Source organism: Anolis sagrei, chromosome 2, assembly GCF_037176765.1.
Source record: "Anolis sagrei isolate rAnoSag1 chromosome 2, rAnoSag1.mat, whole genome shotgun sequence".
Lineage (NCBI taxonomy): Eukaryota > Metazoa > Chordata > Lepidosauria > Squamata > Dactyloidae > Anolis > Anolis sagrei.
This window is the reverse complement of record NC_090022.1, coordinates 276,138,544-276,158,984: the sequence shown is the minus strand read 5'-3', so window position 1 is coordinate 276,158,984 and position 20,441 is coordinate 276,138,544. Positions and strand designations below refer to the sequence as shown.

Genomic DNA, 20,441 nt, shown 5'->3' with positions numbered 1-20,441 from the left:
AAAACCAGCTATTCCATCTGCAATACCAGAAATACAAGTTAATTGTGTAACATTAGACAATGTCGACCATTTCCGCTACCTTGGCAGCCATCTCTCCACAAAAGTCAACATTGATACCGAAATACTGCACTACCTGAGCTCTGCGAGTGCAGCATTCTTCTGAATGAAACAGAGAGTGTTTGAGGACCGGGAGATCTGTAGGGATCTGCTCACTCCACTTCTGAGTCTGTTCAGGGACTTCCAAGTTGCCCATTTTTAGTTTGCCCCTGGAAGCAGACCCTTGTGGAGGGACATCCATTTGGGACTTCCTGGTTTAGCTGCCCAGATGGATGCTCTTGCTGTTGCTGGGGGAACATTAAGAGGAGTGATGGTTCTCATGGAGCTTTTCCTTGATTGAGTCTACCTGGAGGAGGCTGATAGCCATGCAGTGGATGGCTTTCACAGTGTTCAGCCTTATTTCTCTCACAGTTAGCAGCAACTTCCCAGTGCGTATTGGGAGGGCCAATGCCAGCCAGGATCTAGAGTCTATCAATAGGTATAGGCTTGAGGCAACTTCCCAGTGCGCATTGGGGGGGGGGGGCAATGCCAGCCAGGATCTAGAGTCTATCAATAGGTATAGGCTTGAGACATCCTGTGATTATTCTGCATGTTTCGTTCAGTGCTATGTACACCTGCTTCGCAGGTGCATTGTGTCCTCCACTTCTGAAGCCAAGAAAGGACAGTGGATCAAGCTGATCACAGAGGTCGACATGGGCAGGAGCAGCCAGAAGGCGTGGAGGCTACTGAGACGGTTGAGCAACAACCCCTCAAAAACTAATACCCATGCCAACATAAAGGCAGCTCAGATAGCACACGAACTCTTGAAGAATGGGAAACCCAACTTTGCCACCAAAGTAGGAAAGAAACCAATAGCCAGACAACCAGAGACTGACAACAACAACTCCCTTCAACTCCCACAAACCCCTGTGCCGGCAGGACTGAAGACTGACAGGTCGCAGGTTCGAATGCGGGGAGAGCGCGGATGAGCTCCCTCTGTCAGCTCCAGCTCCTCATGCGGGGACATGAGAGAAGCCTCCCACAAGGATGGTAAAAACATCAAAACATCTGGGCGTCCCCTGGGCAACGTCCTTGCAGACGGCCAATTCTCTCACACCAGAAGCGACTTGCAGTTTCTCAAGTCGCTCCTGACACGACCAAAATTGATATTGATTGTTTTACTTGGTTTTATATTTAAATTGTATTTTAAGTCTTTGACATTGACTGTAAACCGCTCCGAGACGCCTGTGGGCTGAGAGGGGCGGTATATAAATGTTGTTGTTCATTCGTTCAGTCATCTCTGACTCTTTGTGACCTCATGGACCAGCCCACGCCAGAGCTCCCTGTCGGCCGTCACCACCCCCAGCTCCTTCAAGGTCAGTCCAGTCGCCATCCATCTTGCCCTTGGTCGGCCCCTCTTCCTTTTGCCTTCCACTTTCCCCAGCATAATTGTTTTCTCTAGGCTTTCCTGTCTCCTCATGATGTGGCCAAAGTACTTCAACTTTGTCTCTAGTATCCTGCCCTCCAGTGAGCAGCCGGGCTTTATTTCCTGGAGGATGGACTGGTTGGATCTCCTCGCAGTCCAAGGCACTCTCAGAACTTTCCTCCAACACCACAGCTCAAAAGCATCGATCTTCCTTCGCTCAGCCTTCCCTAAGGTCCAGCTCTCACATCCGTAGGTTACTACAGGGAATACCATGGCTTTGACTAGGCGGATCTTTGTTGCCAGTCTGATGTCTCTACTCTTTACTATTTTATCGAGACTGGACATTGCTCTCCTCCCAAGAAGTAAGCGTCTGCTGATTTCCTGGCCACTGTCTGCATCTGCAGTAATCTTTGCGCCTAGAAATACAAAGTCTGTCACGACCTCCACATTTTCTCCCTCTATTTTCCAGTTGTCAATCATTCTTGTTGCCATAATCTTGGTTTTTTTGATGTTTAGCTGCAACCCGGCTTTTGCACTTTCTTCTTTCACCTTGATTAGAAGGCTCCTCAGCTCCTCCTTGCTTTCGGCCATCAGAGTGGTGTCATCTGCATATCTGAGGTTGTTAATGGTTCTTCCAGCAATTTTCACCCCAGCTTTACATTCATCAAGCCCCGCACATCGTATGATGTGTTCTGCATACAAGCTTAAAAGGTTGGGTGAGAGTATGAAGCCTTGCCGTACGCCTTTCCCAATCTTGAACCAGTCTGTTGTTCCGTGGTCAGTTCTGACTGTTGCTACTTGGTCCTTGTAGAGATTCCTCAGGAGAGAGACAAGGTGGCTTGGTACGCACATCCCACCAAGAACTTGCCACCATTTATTATGATCCACACAGTCAAAGGCTTTAGAATAGTCAATGAAGCAGAAATAGATGTTTTTCTGAAACTCCCTGCCTTTCTCCATTATCCAGCGGATATTGGCAGTCTGGTCTCTGGTTCCTCTGCCTTTTCTAAACCCAGCTTGAACATCTGGCAACTCTCGCTCCATGTATTGCTGGAGTCTTCCTTGCAGGATCTTGAGCATTACCTTACTGGCATGAGAAATAAGGGCCACTGTACGGAAGTTGGAACAGTCTTTCGCATTTCCCCTTTTTGGTATGGGGATATAAGTTGATTTTTTCCAGTCTGATGGCCATTCTTGTGTTTTCCATATTTGCTGGCATATGGCATATAAATGTAGTAAATAAAATAAAATAAATAAAATTCTGGTTGTTTAAGCTTCTGAACCTGTGAATATTAGGCCTGGGCAAACTTGGGTCCTCCACGTGCTTTGGACTTCAACTCCCACAATTCCTAACAGCCGGTAGGCTGTTAGGAATTGTGGGAGTTGAAGTCCAAAACACGTGGAGGAACCAAGTTTGCCCAGGCCTGCTAAACCTAAACTGACCCAGCAAGCTCCCAAGCTGTGGCGCATGCGCACTCCAGGGACTGCGGCGCTGTGGAGCCGCCGAAGCAGCCGTCACGTGGGCGGCTCGAGATTTGCCCCCTCCCTCCTCTTCCTCCTCCCCCGCCTCCTCCTGGTCTGGGTTGCCAGAGGGCTCAAGCCCCGCCCCTTTTGGCCGGGCCCTCGCGCTGGCTCTTTTCGCCCCCGTTTTTTTCCCTCCCTTCCCTTCCGTCTCGCGCCGGCTTCGGCGAGCCGGGAACAAGGTCAAGCTGCAGCAGCATTGCAACGGCCAGAGGTAGGGCGCTCCTGCTGCTATTCTCTTCCCTAAGCTTTCCTCCCTCCCTCCCTCCCTCCCTCCCTTTTATATTGCAAGATATATATATATATCCCTTTCCTTCATTTTGCAAAAGTTGCTTCCTCTGATTGCATCCATCATGCGTGTTCTGGCTTTGCATTCATACGTGCTTTTGCACCCATCAAGGTTTCTCATTCAGCGCCTTTGAGGTTCTGCAATCCTTCCAACCATGCGGGTTTTGGGGCTCTGCATTCATCCCAGTGGGAAGGGAAAAAGGAGGATAGATTGGGGAATCCACGGCCTGGAAAAACAAAGCCCCCGCTTCCCCTTCTCCTCCTCTTCCCTTTGAACTGGAACCGGATTCACTCCCATCCCCATTTTCCAAGCCCCTGCAATGTTGACTCCAAATGGAAACAGATCCGTTGCATTTTGGGGACATTATCCGAAGTTGGGTTGGAAGAAAAGGCAGGCCTTCTGCCCTCTATTCGAATCTGAACGTGTGAACGCGCCCCTCGACGCGTGTCAATGAGCCGAGGCTCTAGAACTCAATAGTGGTTTGACCTCTTTTCTACAAAAAGAGTGGGAAATGTTGTTTTGCTTTCCCTTGGAGAAAAAAAGGAAGTTTTTTTTTGGGAGGGGTAAAGATGACATCCTGATGGCCTTCTGCACATGAACCAGTTGAGTTTTTCCTTTTGTGTGGCAAAAATAATTGGGATCAGAGAGAAAATAATAATAAATAATAAATCATCCTCCTATTGTATGCCAGTGGGAACTATTTTTCCTCTCTCACTTCTTTCTGTTGGAATAGACAGGCAGCAGTTGGTAAAGTCAACATTTGCTGCGTGGAGGTCAAAAGAACAGTAAAGGAGGAGGTGACCTTGCTTGAGCCCTTCGGGATTTAAAGAGGCCCTTCTGGCATGTCAGAAAGGGTGGGTTTGAGTATGAGGCAGAGATATTTGCTTTTTTTTTTTTTTTGGTCGTGTCAGGAGCGACTTGAGAAACTGCAAGTTGCTTCTGGTGTGAGAGAATTGGCCGTCTGCAAGGACGTTGCCCAGGGGACGCCTGGATGATTTGATGTTTTTATCATCCTTGTGGGAGGCTTCTCTCATGTCGCCGCATGAGGAGCTGGAGCTGACAGAGGGAGCTCATCCGTCTCTCCCCGTATTCAAACCTGTGACCTGTTGATCTTCAGTCTTGCCAGCACAGGGGTTTAACCCACTCCACATAATTCTAGGGTACGTCCATACTAGGGTGCATCTACACGGCAAGTTGGATAAGGGAGATCCTGGCAACGAGCGTGAGAGAGAAATATTTCAGCATTCAGGTTGGTTATTAAGATCCCACAAAACGTCAAAAACTGTGCGTCTGTTCTCCCGAGCTGCACCCTTGTGAAGTTAATGGCCTGAGGGCAATATGCATGGCTTTGAAAATTATCATCACCATCGACATGAAGTCAAACTTTTCCCTAGGGCCTGATTTAAAGGACGATTTAAGACATCTTCTTTATAAACCCCAGGAGTAGTTTCCCATGGACATCTCCAATCAAACAGAATTGTACACGGCCCTCTTATCCATGGTTTTACTTCCGCGTCTTCCAAGAGGCATAACATGATCAGTGTGATGGCACGCTGGGGTAAAAGGAAAACTATATGTCTGGCTATTCCCGGTGGCTATCAGTACTTACTTACTTTACTTAGGAGATCCCTCGTTGGCCAAGTAGGATAGTCTTCCAGGATCAGTATTCTGGTGGGTCCGTAGGTGACTGTGGAGCCCTATTCTTGATCTGCATCTTCTCCCACAGTGAGGGCATTGGTTTCCAGGTGGAAGGCGGTCTTGGTCGGGGTTGGCTTGACGTGCCTTCATCTTGGCACGTTTTTCTCTTTCACCCTCCATTCGTGCCTCTTCAAATTCTGCAGCACTGCTGGTCACAGCTGACCTCCAGCTGGAGTGCTCAAAAGCCAGGGATACCCAGTTTCAGTGTCTATGCCAGAGTTTTTAAGGTTGGCTTTGAGCCCATCTTTAAATCTCTTTTCCTCTCCTCCAACATGCCATTTTCCGTTCTTGAGCAACTGCTTTGGGAGAAGGTGGTCGGGTATCCAGACAACGTGGCCGATCCAGCAGAGTTGATGGCGGAGGACCATTGGTTCTCAACCTGTGGGTCCCCAGATGTTTTAGCCTTCAACTCCCAGAAATCCTAACAGCTGGTAAACTGGCAGGGATTTCTGGGTGTTGTAGGCCAAAACACCTGGGAACCCACAGATTGAGAACCACTGTCCTAGATTATACAGCAGCGTAGACTTGTATAATCCAGTTCAAAGCAGAAAATCCTGGGATATATGGCAGAAGGGATCTAAGTCTCTATTTCTCCTGGTGCTAAAGGATGGCCTATGAAGCCCCCATTACTTCTATGCTTCCCTATGTAATTTAGCGTATACATGAAACTACTTAGACTATCGGGAGTTTGGTGCTTCAGTTACACCAGCCTGTTGATGATATCCATATTTCCATTTTTGGACAACTTCAAGGAAACTGGTTTGGTTCCACAGCCGTAGACTGTTAGGAATTGTGCGAGTTGAAGTCCAAAACAACAGGAGGACCAAAGCCGTACCTGCTATAATCAGTATTGATTAGATGACGGTGAACTAGTTGAATCTTTACTTAGTAGAGGTGTGAGCAGTACCTGTTCCTCCCGTTTCAGCCGTTCTTTCGTTCATTTCATTTTGGACGGGAGCACGAAACAGGAATGCCTCCCTCTAAACGAAAATAAGCTTGAAACGAAAGAAAGTAAGAGTTGGTACCGTTTCTTTGCCTGCTTTTCGGGCACCTCGCCAGCAGGGTGGGGAGGGAATGTATTTAGGGAGATTTTATAGAAAGAAAAAATATCTAAAAATTGGAGGATGACCCAAACATTATAAAACTTGGTGACCTAAAAGTGGTAGATGGCCCCTTCATGTGTGGCGATTTTCACCCCTCTAGTCCTAATACTGAGGGGAAGGAGAGCCTGGGGAAGCCCGCCCATTGCTGTCATTGGGCCGAAAACTATTGTATTTTCAGTCGTTGAACCAAAATACCAATTCGGAAAGGCGTCCGTTTTTGGGAAGTGCTCAAAAACGAAAATGGCGTTCTTACAAAAGAAACAAATAGAAATGGATAGCGATTCTATACAAATGTACAAGACTATTTATTTAGACATACCAGACAGGTATGTCTCTTTTAAAGTAAAAAGCTTTTAATAATGTGCTCAACTATTTTTTATTGTTACCCTTTAAAAATATACATTTTAAATTGTTTGTAGTTTTGAAGATAACACCTTATTTGGCACTAGTATCTTTGGTTCAGCAAGTGTTAAGATGAGAGATTTTGCTAACATGTGGAAGTAGGAAACAAAGAAAAACTGACATGTTTTGAGTATATTTGTATCCATGAAAAAGAATGAAAACTGTTATGATGTTAGACAAGGAGACAACAAATATAATCAGCGTGCAGAGTATATGTGAAGCACAAGAGTTCTGCTGTCTAGTTTCACGTGCGGGTGGTTAAGAAGGACAGTTAGTTGAAATTTTGTGCCTTGATAAGTGATTGGATAGTAGCGAGAGGTTGCATAAATTAAAATTCATGTCATTGAGTCAGTTTTCCCAAGTCCCTCCCTTAATGAATGAACTTGACTCCAGTCGGTGATTGATAAGCTGTTGCGTCCAATCATGTGCGATGGGTGCAAAATTATGCATAACTCTGCCTTCTGCAAAGCAACCAATTGGAGCTTGCTAATGAATGGGAATTCTTGCTTCTTGTGTTTCCTGCAGACGTGGTCATGCCTGGATACTGAGAACACTAACGTCAGTTATTCATTCATGCGAATGCTTTTATTTGCCATCTGTTTGCCTTTGTGAATTAGAGAGGTTCTGCAAATGATACCAGTTCTCTTTTTGTTTGGGTGAAGTATATTTTTGCATATTTTTGGATATCCTTTGAGTACGTGGCATAAGTCAATCTCAGTTTTCTATTTATGGCAGTTTCCTTAGAAACTGCCTGCTGGAAACTTCTGTTATTCATACATCAAGTTGAGGGAAGGATAACCTTGAAGCATTACAGCTTTCTATTAGATAATAGGAAAAAAAGAAACTAGTAGGAAAAATATTGCCTAGTGATCGTTCAACTAATGTTGTAAATGTAAACTCAGGATTATTCTGTGTTAGTTTTTCTTTGAGGTCAGGTGAATATTTACAATTGCTGATTATTAATTAATTGCAGGTGACAAATTAGCCTATTCTGTGTGCTTCCTGTGTTGCAAAGTGTGGAATTCAGTTCTTAAAATAGTGGATCTTTGATTTGGATAGTTTATGTTGGAGCGAGGATGTATATGCATGCTTCATACTGCACACTCAGCTGCTATTTTGAATATTTCAGATGTTGCTGTCGTTGCAGTAAATTTAGTTAGGTTGTCAATAGAAATTACCTTAATTTATAGACTCTGCATTATTAGTTAGTACCAGCATTTTCAATTACTTGTATGTGCTATTGTGTACTTACTTACTTACTTAGGCGATCCCTCGTTGGACGAGTAAGATGGTCTTCCATCATGGGTTTCCTTGTGGGTCCGCATGTGGCTGTGGAGCCCTATTCTTGCTCTGCATCTTCTTCCGCAGTGAGGGCATTGGTTTCCAGGTGGAAGGCGGTCCCGGTCGGGGTTGGCTTGACGCGCCTTCCTCCTGGCACGTTTCTCTCTTTCACCCTCCACTCGTGCCTCCTCGAATTCTGCAGCACTGCTGGTCACAGCTGACCTCCAGCTGGAGCGCTCAAGGGCCAGGGCCTCCCAGTTCTCAGTGTCTATGCCAGAGTTTTTAAGGTTGGCTTTGAGCCCATCTTTAAATCTCTTTTCCTGCCCACCAACATTCCGTTTTCCGTTCTTGAGTTCGGAGTAGAGCAACTGCTTTGGGAGACGGTGGTCAGGCATCCGGACAACGTGGCCTGTCCAGCGGAGTTGATGTTGGAGGACCATCGCTTCAATGCTGGTGGTCTTTGCTTCCTCCAGCACGCTGACGTTTGTCCGCTTGTCTTCCCAGGAGATTTGCAGGATTTTCCGGAGGCAGCGCTGATGGAATCGTTCCAGGAGCTGCATGTGACGTCTGTAGACAGTCCACGTCTCACAGGCATATAGCAGGGTTGGGAGGACAATAGCTTTATAGACAAGCACCTTAGTATCCCTACGGATGTCCCGGTCCTCAAACACTCTCTGCTTCATTCGGGAAAATGCTGCACTTGCAGAGCTCAGGCGGTGTTGTATTTCGGCGTCGATGTTGACTTTGGTGGAGAGGTGGCTGCCAAGGTAGCGGAAATGGTCGACATTTTCTAATGTTACACCATTAAGCTGTATCTCTGGCATTGGAGAGGGGATGGCTGGTGACTGCTGGAACAGCACTTTGGTTTTCTCGATGTTCAGTGACAGGCCAAGCTTTGTGTATGCTTCTGCAAAGGTGTTGAGAGTGGCTTGTAGATCTTCTTCTGAATGCGCACAGACGACATTGTCATCAGCATACTGGAGTTCTATAACAGATGTTGTTGTGACCTTGGTTTTGGCTTTCAGTCTGCTGAGGTTAAATAGCTTGCCGTCTGTCCGATAGATGATTTCCACTCCGGTGGGAAGCTTCCCATCAACAAGGTGAAGTATCATGGCGATGAAGATGGAGAATAAAGTTGGGGCAATAACACATCCCTGTTTGACACCCGATTCCACCTTAAATGGGTCACTTTGGGAGCCATTGCTGTCCAAGACTGTTGCCATCATGTCATCATGGAGGAGCCGCAGGATGTTCACAAATTTGCTTGGGCACCCGATTTTTTGGAGGATGGTCCAGAGAGCGCTGCGATTCACTGTGTCGAATGCCTTTGCAAGGTCGATGAATGCCATGTACAGAGGTTGGTTTTGTTCTCTGCATTTTTCTTGGAGCTGTCGTGCAGTGAAGATCATGTCCACAGTTCCTCTGGAGGGGCGGAAGCCGTTCTGGGATTCTGGGAGGGTGTCTTCTGAGAGGGGCAGAAGGCGGTTTGCAAGGATTCTTGCGAGGATTTTCCCAGCAGAGGTTAGAAGGGAGATACCTCGATAGTTTCCGCAGTCTGTTCTTTCCCCTTTTTTGAAGAGGGTGATGATGGTGGCATCCTTGAAGTCTGCTGGGATTTTCTCGGTCACCCACACTTTTTCTATGAGCTGGTGGAGTTGGTGTGTCAGCGCAGGTCCTCCCTCTTTAAAGATTTCAGCAGGGATCCCATCCGGTCCGCTGGCTTTGTTGTTCTTTTGTTGGCTGATGGCATTGCTGACTTCTTCCAAACTAGGCAGTGCTGCAAGCTCATCCCTGGTTTGTTGTTGCGGGATTTGTGAGAGGACCTCTTCGGCCACACTGGAGCTGCGGTTTAGGAGGCTTTGGTAGTGTTCTTTCCAACGTAGTGCAATTGACTTTTGGTCCTTCAGGAGTTTGGTTCCGTCTGATGAGCGTAGAGGCTGTATGCCATGGTTTCTTGGCCCATAGATGACCTTTGTGGCTTTGAAAAATCCTTGAGCATTATGGGTATCTGCCAGGTGTTGGATTTCTTCAGCCTTCTTTGTCCACCAGATGTTCTTGAGTTCTCTTGTCCTTCTTTGGACCTCAGCTTTTGCACTGGCGTAGATCTTTTTCTTAGCAGCACAGTTGATGTCTCTCTGCCATGTTTGGAAGGCTTTCCTTTTCTTGTCGATTAGCTGTTGGATCTCGATGTCATTTTCGTCAAACCAGTCTTGATGTTTCTTGGCTTGGTATCCAATAGATTCCAATAGATGCTATTGTGTAGCATGTGGTATTTCTTCAGAAATCTGTGTCATATGTTATCAATACACTTTCTTAAAAATTCCTCTTATCAACTGTCTTTGTTTTCAAGGATGAAGACTGCAATATAGTTAGCTTGAACTTATTTATTTTCAGAGGGTAAACATCATAAAGGCAGACAGCTGGATTTACTGAGTCTGCTAATAATGACATCTAAATCCCATTGAAAATACTGATTAAAACCCTAATTGGAGACCTTGGTGGCGCAATGGGTTGAACCCCTGTGCTGGCAGGACTGCTGACGAAAAGGTCACGGTCTGAATCTGGGGAGCGGGGTGAACTTCCGTTTGTCAGCTTCAGCTTCTCATGCAGGTACACAAGAGAAGCCTCCCACAGGATGGTAAAACATCTAGGCGTTCCTTGGGCAACATTCTTGCAGAAGGCCAATTCTCTCACACCAGAAGCGATTTGTAGTTTCTCAAGTAGCTCCTGACACAAAAAAAGCCCTCATTGAAATTCATTGCTGTTAGATTGTATCACAAATCTGTTGTAAGTCACTGGAAGAAGATAATGGCATTTTTGAAAATGTTAAAGATAAATCTATTCTGTATCATATAGACTTTATGAATATGAGAAGCCTTACACAGAATCAGACCCTTGTCCACTCTGTTCATTTTGTTAGACTTTCTGCTAAAATGCTGTGGAAGTACTTCCACCACGTCTAGGATAGAAAAGTAAATAGTTTAAAATTTAAATACACATTGAGCATCCTCTGTCTGACATGCCTGGGACCAGGAATACTTTTTATTTTGGAATATTTGTATTTGCATAGTAAAAAGATTACAGTCTCCCCTTGACAAGTCTAGTTGTATCCGACTCTGGGGGGCGGGGGTGGTTGTGGTGGTGCCCATCTCAATTTCTAAGCTGAAGAGCTGTTGTTCATAGACACCCCCAAAGTCATGTGGCCAGTATGACTGGATGGAGCACTGTTAGCTTCCTGCTAAAGCGGTACCTATTGATCTTCTCACATTTGAATGTTTTCAAACTGTTAGGTTGGCGGGAGATGGGGCTAACAGCGGGAGCTCACCCCACTCCCTCGGATTCGAACTGCCAACCTTCAGGTCAGCAAATTCAGCAGCTCAGTGGTTTAACCCACTGTGCCACCATATACTTATATATATTTGCGTACACATGAAAATCATTTATGTTTAATGTGCACATTATTGTTTATACTTATTCTGAAAATAATTGTATACAATATTTTTAATATGTTTGTGCAAGGTTTGTGTATATTGAAAACAAAAGTGCTGTATTTTATTCATTCTAAGGCGCCCCCTTCCATATCAACATCTTTAAAAATGGGATATGTCTTAGAATCATGGATGTTATAAATATAAATCAAGCTTTTTTCCTGTTGATAGTACTGAGATCTGTGTGTGTCTTACCATCAATGGCATCTTAGAATAGAAGAAATACAGTATCACTATCTCAATGTGGACAGTATTGGAGTTTGGAATTCCAGATAAGGGATTTATTTATCGTTTCAGGGGCAACCAGACAATTGTATTACATTTCTAACAGAACAAAACAAACAAACAGACAAAAACCACAAAATTTGTAAGCTTGGTAGTTGATTAAATGTCCTTTGACCAGTGTCTGGCCACTTGGAGTGCCTCTGGTGTTGCCGCAAGGAGGTTCTCCATCGTGCATGTGGTAGGGCTCAGGTTGCATTGCAGCAGGTGGTCAGTGGTTTGCTCTTTTCCGCACTCTCATGTCATGGATTCCACTTTGTAGCGCCATTTCTTAAGGTTGGCTCTGCATCTCGTGGTGCCAGAGCGCAATCTGTTCAGCGCCTTCCAAGTCGCCCAGTCTTCTGTCTGCCCAGGGGGGAGTCTCTCATTTGGTATTAGTCATTGGTTGAGTTCTGGGTTTGAGCCTACCAAACTCTTGCTTGCTGAGGTGTTCCAGCGAGTGTCTCTGTAGATCTTAGAAAACTATTTCTAGATTTAAGTCGTTGATGTGCTGGCTGATACCCAAACAGGGGATGAGTTGGAGATGTCTCTGCCTTTGTCCTTTCACTATTGGCTGCTACTTCCCAGCGGATGTTAGGTGGTGCTAAGCAGTGTAGTTTCTCCAGTGGTGTAGGGCGCAGACACCCCATGATAATGCGGCATGTCTCATTAAGAGCCACATCTACTGTTTTAGCGTGGTGAGATGTGTTCCACACTGGGCATGCGTACTCAGCAGCAGAGTAGCATAGCGCAAGGGCAGATGTCTTCACTGTGTCTAGTTGTGATCCCTAGGTTGTGCCAGTCAGCTTTCGTACGATATTGTTTCCTGCACCCACTTTTTGCTTGATATTCAGGCAGTGCTTCAGATAAGGGATGCTCAACTTGTATTGCAACAAAACTATGGCACAGTATCATGACCTGAATTGTATTTTCGTTAAACATATTTTTTGTATAGATTCTTAAGATGCAGAAGGTCTGTAAATGTATTGTATTTACAAAGAAAGAATTGTGGGTCTCTTTCATTTCTCACAGATATAGGGATGTGGATTGTGACCTTAAGTTATCAGGCACATCATGGCTTCTTAGTCTTTGGTACCATTATTTGCTAAAAATCAACATTTCAATATATATCCAACAGGACAGGTGTGTGGCTGTAAAGGTGAAATCGTTCTTGTTGCATCTTGGGCAACATGGCAGGCCTCCTGCGTACCGTTGTAACTAGTTGCTCCAGTCCTCTTTTCAACAATGTGATGTGCCACAAGGTCAAGACTGTGAAGACGCCATGCCTACGGACACTACGCACCCACCAAGTACTCTGGTGCCAAGCACCTGTCAAGTCAGGTATGTGACTTCAATGGAAGAGATTGATTTCAAGCGCATGAGTTTGTTATTGACGCACAGAAGCCTCTGACTTCCTGTTCCATTTTCCCAGCATACTACAATAGCTTTTAAGCCCTATTTGGGCATCTAATATATGTGAGTGAGTAAATCACTCACATATATTCTCAGGATGCATCTACACTGTAGAAGTAAAGCAGTTTGATACCTCTTTAACTATCGTGGCTCAGTGCTACCTAATTATTGGAGTTGTCATTTGGTAAGGAACCAATACTATTTAGCAGAGAAGGCTGATGACTTTGTAGAACTGCAGCTCTTATGATTCCATAGCATTTAGCCTTGGTAGTTAAAGTGGTGTCAAGCTGTATTAATTCACAGTGTAAATGCACCCTTTGTGTTGTCATTCCTCCCCAATGAAGAACAAGGCCCTAAAAAGAAAAGCTTCCAATAATGTGGACTCTCCATGCCATCAAGATTTCCCATTTGCATGAAGTGTTTCCAAATGTAGAAAATATTTTCCTCTTTATTCTGTCATTATCTGCATATAACAGCTGGCGAAACAGGATTACCATAGTTTAAGCCTATGCAGAATTGGACCTAAATGTGACTAGGAATACATCAACACTGTAGAAGTAACTGCCATGACTCCATGTGATGGAATAATGGGAGCTACAGTTTTATAAAAGTTTTGCCCTTCTTTATCTAATAGTGCCGATGCCTCACAAAACTACAATTCCCAGGATTCTATAGCCTTCAGCTATGGGAGTTAAAGTGGTGTTAAACTGCATTAATTCTACAGTGCAGATGCACCTTAAAAGAAAGAAAACAGGATGGGTCTGAGCCAAATATACTATCAACTTTGGCTAAAATATTAATGAAAGTCAGTGTTGCTGTGTGCGGGCAGTTGGTTGAGTATTCATTCTAAGAGTGGTTTTAAGGATATTTCTTTTTCACATATACATTCATGAATGCCGTGTTCTCTTTTTTGGAGGGGATATTTGCAGTTTTGGGATTAATTGTTAATAATGTTTTCAAATGTATTTTATCTAATGCATTTATCTTTGTATAATGTTGTTTGTAATGTGGTTTTGTATGTTGTCAGCATTGAATTGCTGCCATTGTAAGCTGCCCTGAGTTGAGAAGGACGGGGTAGAAATGTTGTAAATAAATATAGAAATAAATATTACAACAGTGCCTTCATTTACACTTATGGTGAGATGGTCCCTCACTGACCAGCATCATGTCGTAGATTGAAATGCACCCTCTATGTCTTTGTAATGTAGCAGTACTCTGTTGGATTGCGCCCTGCCTAGATTTGCTAATGGGAAAAAGTGTTATATTTTTAATATATTATATTGCACATTGGAAATGCATGTGCAACTGGCTGTTCAATTAGAAATTTTCCTAGAAGAAATAATAATTTATTTTACTGTATTGTTGTTTTACCTGTTGCTCAAGTTAGTCTGTGACAAATTGATTAAGCCTAAGCAAATAGACTGATAAAATATTTGGTAGTTGCAGTAATATTTTTTTGGCAAATACTCTGCTCCAAATAGACCAGACATAGGCAAACTTAGGCCCTCTAGGTGTTTTGGACTGTTAGGAATTGTGGGAGTTGAAGTCCAAAACACCTGGAGGGAGGGCCCAAGTTTGCCCATGGCTGATATAGACCATGGTCTACACTTTGTAGGGTATAACTTAGTTTGTATTAGCTGTTAATGGAACATATTCTACATCAGGGGTCCTCAAACTAAGGCCCAGGGGCCGGATGTGGCCCTCCGAGGTCATTTATCCGGCCCTCGCTCAGGGTCAACCTAAGTCTATAACGACTAAAAAGCACACAACAACAACAACAACCCTATCTCATCAACCAAAAGCAGGCCCACACTTCCCATTGAAATACTAATAAATTTATATTTGTTAAGATTATTCTTCATTTTAATTATTGTATTGTTTTTAATTTTTTTGCACTACAAATAAGATATATGCAGTGTGCATAGGAATTCATTCATGTTTTTTTTTTCAAGTTATAATCCAGCCCTCCACCAGTTTGAGGGACTGTGACCTGGCCCTCTGTTTAAAAAGTTTGAGGACCCCTGTTCTAGATGCTTGTTGCACTTTTCCCTACCTGAACATACTTCTTTATATGGAACCTAGGAGTTGGGTAATCCATCCTTTTAATCATTAACCCTAACCCAAACTCATCCTTATTACTCTTTGTTAATCTCTGGACTTTTCCAACTATCTCTATTTGGTTGTCTCATTTAGACTATGAGCCCACAGGTCAAGAAACCATTATTATTTTTGTAGTGAAGTACTGTTGATAATCTTAATACTGTTAAATATATAGCGTTAGCTGGTTAAAAGATGTATGTAAATGTGCACTGCAGAAATGTTCCTAGATTTGGAGTGCCATTGGTGGCTCCTGAGTGGGTGGAAACTATAGTTATTTGTGGAGACGGGAGGCTGTCTGTGTAAATGGACACCCCTGCCTTGCACACACACACATTTTCACTTTTATTATGAGTATAGAATTATGTGTATAGATAGACAGACAAATAGATAGATAGATTTTTTGGAGTTGGGTAAAAATGGTGTAGAGAAAAATTGTGAGATATCTTGGCAGCTAAGCAAAGTTGGCCCTGGTTAAGACTTGGATTGGACACTGCCAAGGAAATTAGGTGTTATAGAATGTATTTCAGAGGAAGGCCAGGGGAAATCACTTCTGAGTAGTCTTTGCATAAGAAAACTCAATGAAATTTATCACCATATTTTGCAATATTGAAATAGGAGTGCATCCTTTGTGATTATTTTAAATGTAGAGGTAAAATGGGACGCTTTACACTTTAAACTTTATGACAAACTTTCCCATGCAGTTGCACATTTGCACGAGTTCATGTCACAAGATTTTTTATATACCCATTGGATAGGAAAATCCTAGTAATGAAATTCGTTTAGATGAAGTTGCTATGGGGGAGCAGGAAGTGATTATGGAATTCTGACAAGGCACAAAATCTGCTTGAGTTGCTCTGCAAAATTCTTTAGGTTAAATAATAGTTAACCTAATAGCTCTGAGTCACCTTCGGGCTGATATGAGCGGAGTACAAAAATGCAAATAAATAAATAAATAAAGATTTCTCTGTAAAAGGTAATCCAGTTTTCCTTGAAAGGCAGTTTCACCTCTGTGTGGAATGAAAGAGATTTTCATCTGATTAAGTCATTGAAAGCCATGTTTCTACTTCTGTTCAGTTTGTTTACAGACAATCTTCCATTTAGTTTGGCAGTAGGCAGGAGGAAGCAGAACAGTGACATTGCATGACTAAGAATAGCTCAGTGGAATGTCTGTGAAGGAAAAGAAATCAAAACTAGAAGGTTAGCTAATCCTGTTGCTTTCATGTTTCCCTCCATATTTTGAAGGAGAAATATTGGAAGCAATATCGCATAGTTGAGTAGTCCAACAGTTATGGCAACTCATCTTTGACAAAAGGCTATTCTGAGCTGCTAAAGGTCAGAGAAAATGGGTATAGGTTGAGTATCCATTGGGTTGTTGTGTGTTTTCTGGGCTGTATGGCCATGTTCCAGAAGCATTCTCTCCTGACATTTCACCTGCATCTATGGCAGGCAACCTCAGAGGTTGTGACCTCAGAGGATGTCTGCTATAGATGCAAGTGAAACATCAGGAGATAATGCTTCTGGAAGATAGCCATACAGCCTGGAAAACACACAACAACCCAGTGATTCCAGCCATGAAAGCCTTCAACGATACATCGAGTATCCATTATCTGAAATTCTTGGGACAAGAAGTGTTTCTGGTTTAGGATTTTAGCATATAGTTGTCCTCCGCAGTTTTGATATTTGCATATTTGATTTTTCATGAATTTTCTTTAAAATGTTCTCTCCGGGAATCTCCAAGTCCTCCAATATGACCGTGGTCAACTTCCTCCAATCATGCTGTAGGACTTAGAGATTTCTAGAGAGAATACCTGTCTAGGATAATCTCTAGCCCCCCCAAAGATATTATATAATAATAATAATAATAATAATAATTTATTTGTATTCCACCATCATCTCCCCGGAAGGACTCGAGGTGGCTCACAGAATGCACTCAATAGTGTAACACAATACAAATGCAACAACATGCAAAAAGGTAAAATTAATACCAATAAAATTAATACCAATAAAATTACACATAAAACAGCGATAAAACCCCTATCAATTAAAGACACTAAAAAACCCAATAAACTATAAAATAGCAGCTATGTACAATAAATGTCCTATATGGCCACTTTCCCACAGAAGTTGACTATAGAGTTGTACTAGAAGACCTAAAAATTCCTTGGAAGATTTTTTCTCAGATTCTTTTGAATTTTTTTGATTTCTGGATAAAGGAAGCTCAACTTGTGTCAGCCAATCTAGACTACTTTGTACTTTGAGAATCATTCACAGAACAGCCTGACTTGGCAGATTGCTCCTCAGCTATTATATAGTCTACCTCATTTGCTCTTTACAACTCAGTCATCCAGAAAAAATAAGTTATCCCAGGGTTTCCTTCCCCAGTCTGAAAATCTCCAGATGCACTGGAGTACCATAGTCATAATCAGTGAGTACTGGGTTGGGGAAAGTTGTTACGGTTGTTTGTCGGATTTATAGGATTTTAGCTGGAGGTAAAGCATCTTAGGACCAATTCCATCTGAATTGTCCCTCCTGCTGCACAGCATCTCCTTTCTTGGGAAGGATTCTAGAATGATCAGTCAGGCAGGTGAAAAGCAGTGTTGGCCCCAGTAAAGGCTGCACTTATGGTTGACATTTGCCAGTGAGCATGAATGGTGGCTTATGGCCGTTTCTGGGACTTCCTTATATTTAGCAATAGGAGAGAGCCACCAGTGGTGCAGTGGGTTAAACCCTTTTGTTGGCAGGACTGAAGACTGACAGGTCAGAGGTTCGAATCCGGGAAGAGTGTGGATGAGCTCCTTCTGTCAGCTCCAGCTCCCCATGCGGGGATATGAGAGAAGCCTCCCACAAGGATGGTAAAACATTAAAAAAATCCAGAGTTTCTCTAGTCATTTCTGACACGGAAAAAAAAGTAATAGGAGAAAATGTGATGGCTCAGTGTGCCAAATTGAATTGCGTAACACAAACTCATGTAGGTGCCATTTTTGTGCTCTCATACTTCCCACATGTATCCCAGTATAATCTTGCACCATATGTTTTATTTCCTTAGCCAGTCGGTTCAGTGAATGATAATGTGGCTCTCTAATTCAGTTATATTAGATAGCCAGCATGAGTATTGGAGTAGGACTCAGGGAGACCAGGATGTGAATTTGTGCTTAGCCATGGAAGTTCACTGAAAGATCTTTGGCAACTCACCTTCTTTTATCCTTATAGGAAGGCAATGCCAAATCTCATCTGAACACATTTTGTGACATGTTTACTATAGGATTACCACAAGTCAGAAATAACTTGAAAGCATACAACAAACAAACAAACAAACAAAATTATCCCCTCAATTATTACTGCAGTAGACAAAGTCCGTAACTGTCAAGGCAGAAACCAAATAGCATTTTGCTCAAAATGTTGTCAGAATAATGATCCCTGGTTGTGTGTAGGAAACTATGTTTAGGGTTGAAAACTCACTACTTTTGACCTTTTTAGATATATTTTTACATACCATTGTAGTGATATGTATGTCTGTGTGTCCCATAACACAATATTTATGTCTTGTTCTACATTCTCTGTGCTTCTCATTGTACTCTTTTGTCTTCATTTCACCTCCCTCCATCAGGCTCTCTCCTGTCTCCCTGCAGAACTCTGAGAAAAGGTGACCAGCTTCTTCTGAAGCTGTTGGTAGAGTAAGTTGGTTAATAGGTATCTATACTTTCCTGATTTATTTTGCACCTTAGCAATAGTGTAGTTTTTGTATTAGCATCCTTCCTAAAGCTTTCAGACTGCAATCCCAAACTAATTTCCAGCGGAACTTATTGTCTAGTAATCAATGAGATTTACTTCTGAGTAAGCATGCTTCAGTTGAACTATTGGTGACCAATGTGAATATCCCATATTCTTTTTTTGGAGGGCCATTAAAATGTGCATGAAGATGAACAGCACAAAATTGATCTATTTTTGCATTTGCTTCTAGTACCCAGTTTTCTATGCTGTACTGTTTGAAATTTATGGAAAACTGTGCAAGATTTAAAGAGGTTGTCTGCTGAAACTAGAAAACCCTCTGCAACCTCTAATTTTGTCAGTTGACATTAAAAGAGCTCTTTGTCAATTTTCTGGGGCTGCTATTTAGATGAGGAAAGACCTTTGCTCTGCCAGCCAATGGAGGGAGAAAGGACTAAACAAGAAAAAGTTTTTATCAATTCAGTTTAGCTGCTAATTGTGTTCCTAAACTATCCAACGTTGCTTTCTCCATAGCACTAAAGTGGCCTTAGTTTTTGAAGCCATGCACAAACTAAAATTGAATATTGTGGTGGAGAAGTGATTGCTTCAACTTTGTATTAGGTGCATTTGTAAACAAATGTCTCTTGGCAACATATTCAGGAGTACCAACAGTGATATAGTTGGTACACTGATATAGAGCAAGAGCTGGGAGGCTGTTGTCATGAATGTTGCTGAGTAAAGTGAACAAAGCATGCTTTTTGAGAAGTAAATTCCACTGAGGTCAATGAATTTTACTCCTAGGTACATGGGTATATGCATTTAGTCTTTTTCTTTAAAGTCAATGTGTGCATATAGCCATGTGCTTATGTTTGTGTGTGCATTGAACAATGTTAAACTAGAATATATTTTTCTGTTTATTAGAATACTAGCTTGAGTACCCAGTGTTGCCTAGGTTATTTGAAGAAGTCAATTTTTAATTGTACAAAATGCATAAGGTTGTGGGTGAACTACAACTTACATCATGCCAGGTTAACCCCGAGATTGTTATGTTGGGCAAGTTTCCTCTAGATCAGTGGTTCTCAACCTATGGGTCCCCAGGTGTTTTGGCCTACAACTCCCAGAAATCCCAGCCAGTTTACCAGCTGTTAGGATTTCTGGGAGTTGAAGGCCAAAACATCTGGGGACCAACAGATTGAGAACCACTGGTTTAGGGCTTTATAGGCTAAAGCCAGCACTTTGAATTGAGCTTGGTTGTAGACTGGCAGTCAGTGGATCTGACATAACAGGTTGTGTGCTCCCTCTACCCTATTCTGGTGAGAAATCTGGATGCCGCCTGTTGGACTGCTTGAAGCTTCTAAACAGTCTTCAAAGGCAACCCCAGATAGAGCGTGTTGCAGTAGTCTATTCAGGATGTAATTAATGTCTTGAGATTACTCATCAATGGTGTCTTTGTTCTCCCAGGACTCTTATATTATTGATTTGTGTGTGTGTGTGTTTGGGGGTAGGGGTGGGTGGGACTCTTTTTGGTAGCTTTTCTATTTGTGAACACCCCTTGTTGCAGTTATTCTTGTTGCAGTTGAGAACCACTGCTCTAGATGCATCATCAGTGGGGTTCAGTGTGCTCTCTGGCTGTAGGGTAAACTACAACTCCCACTATGGTGAGTCCCCTCAAACCTCTCCAGTAGGTTGAGGTAGTCATGGGGTTTCTGTGTGCC

General features: G+C 43.0%; 1 protein-coding gene across 1 annotated transcript in view; it reads left to right on the top strand.

Moving 5' to 3' along the window:
* Positions 1-3,023: 3,023 nt before the first annotated feature.
* The window catches only part of NNT (nicotinamide nucleotide transhydrogenase), a 74,141-nt gene continuing 56,723 nt past the window's right edge, over positions 3,024-20,441 (top strand). Inside the window, exons 1-2 of the mRNA XM_060761462.2 lie at positions 3,024-3,197; positions 12,644-12,846. Coding sequence (XP_060617445.2) covers positions 12,696-12,846 — 151 coding nt within the window. The 5' untranslated portion in view covers positions 3,024-3,197; positions 12,644-12,695. The remainder of the gene's footprint in view (positions 3,198-12,643; positions 12,847-20,441) is intronic.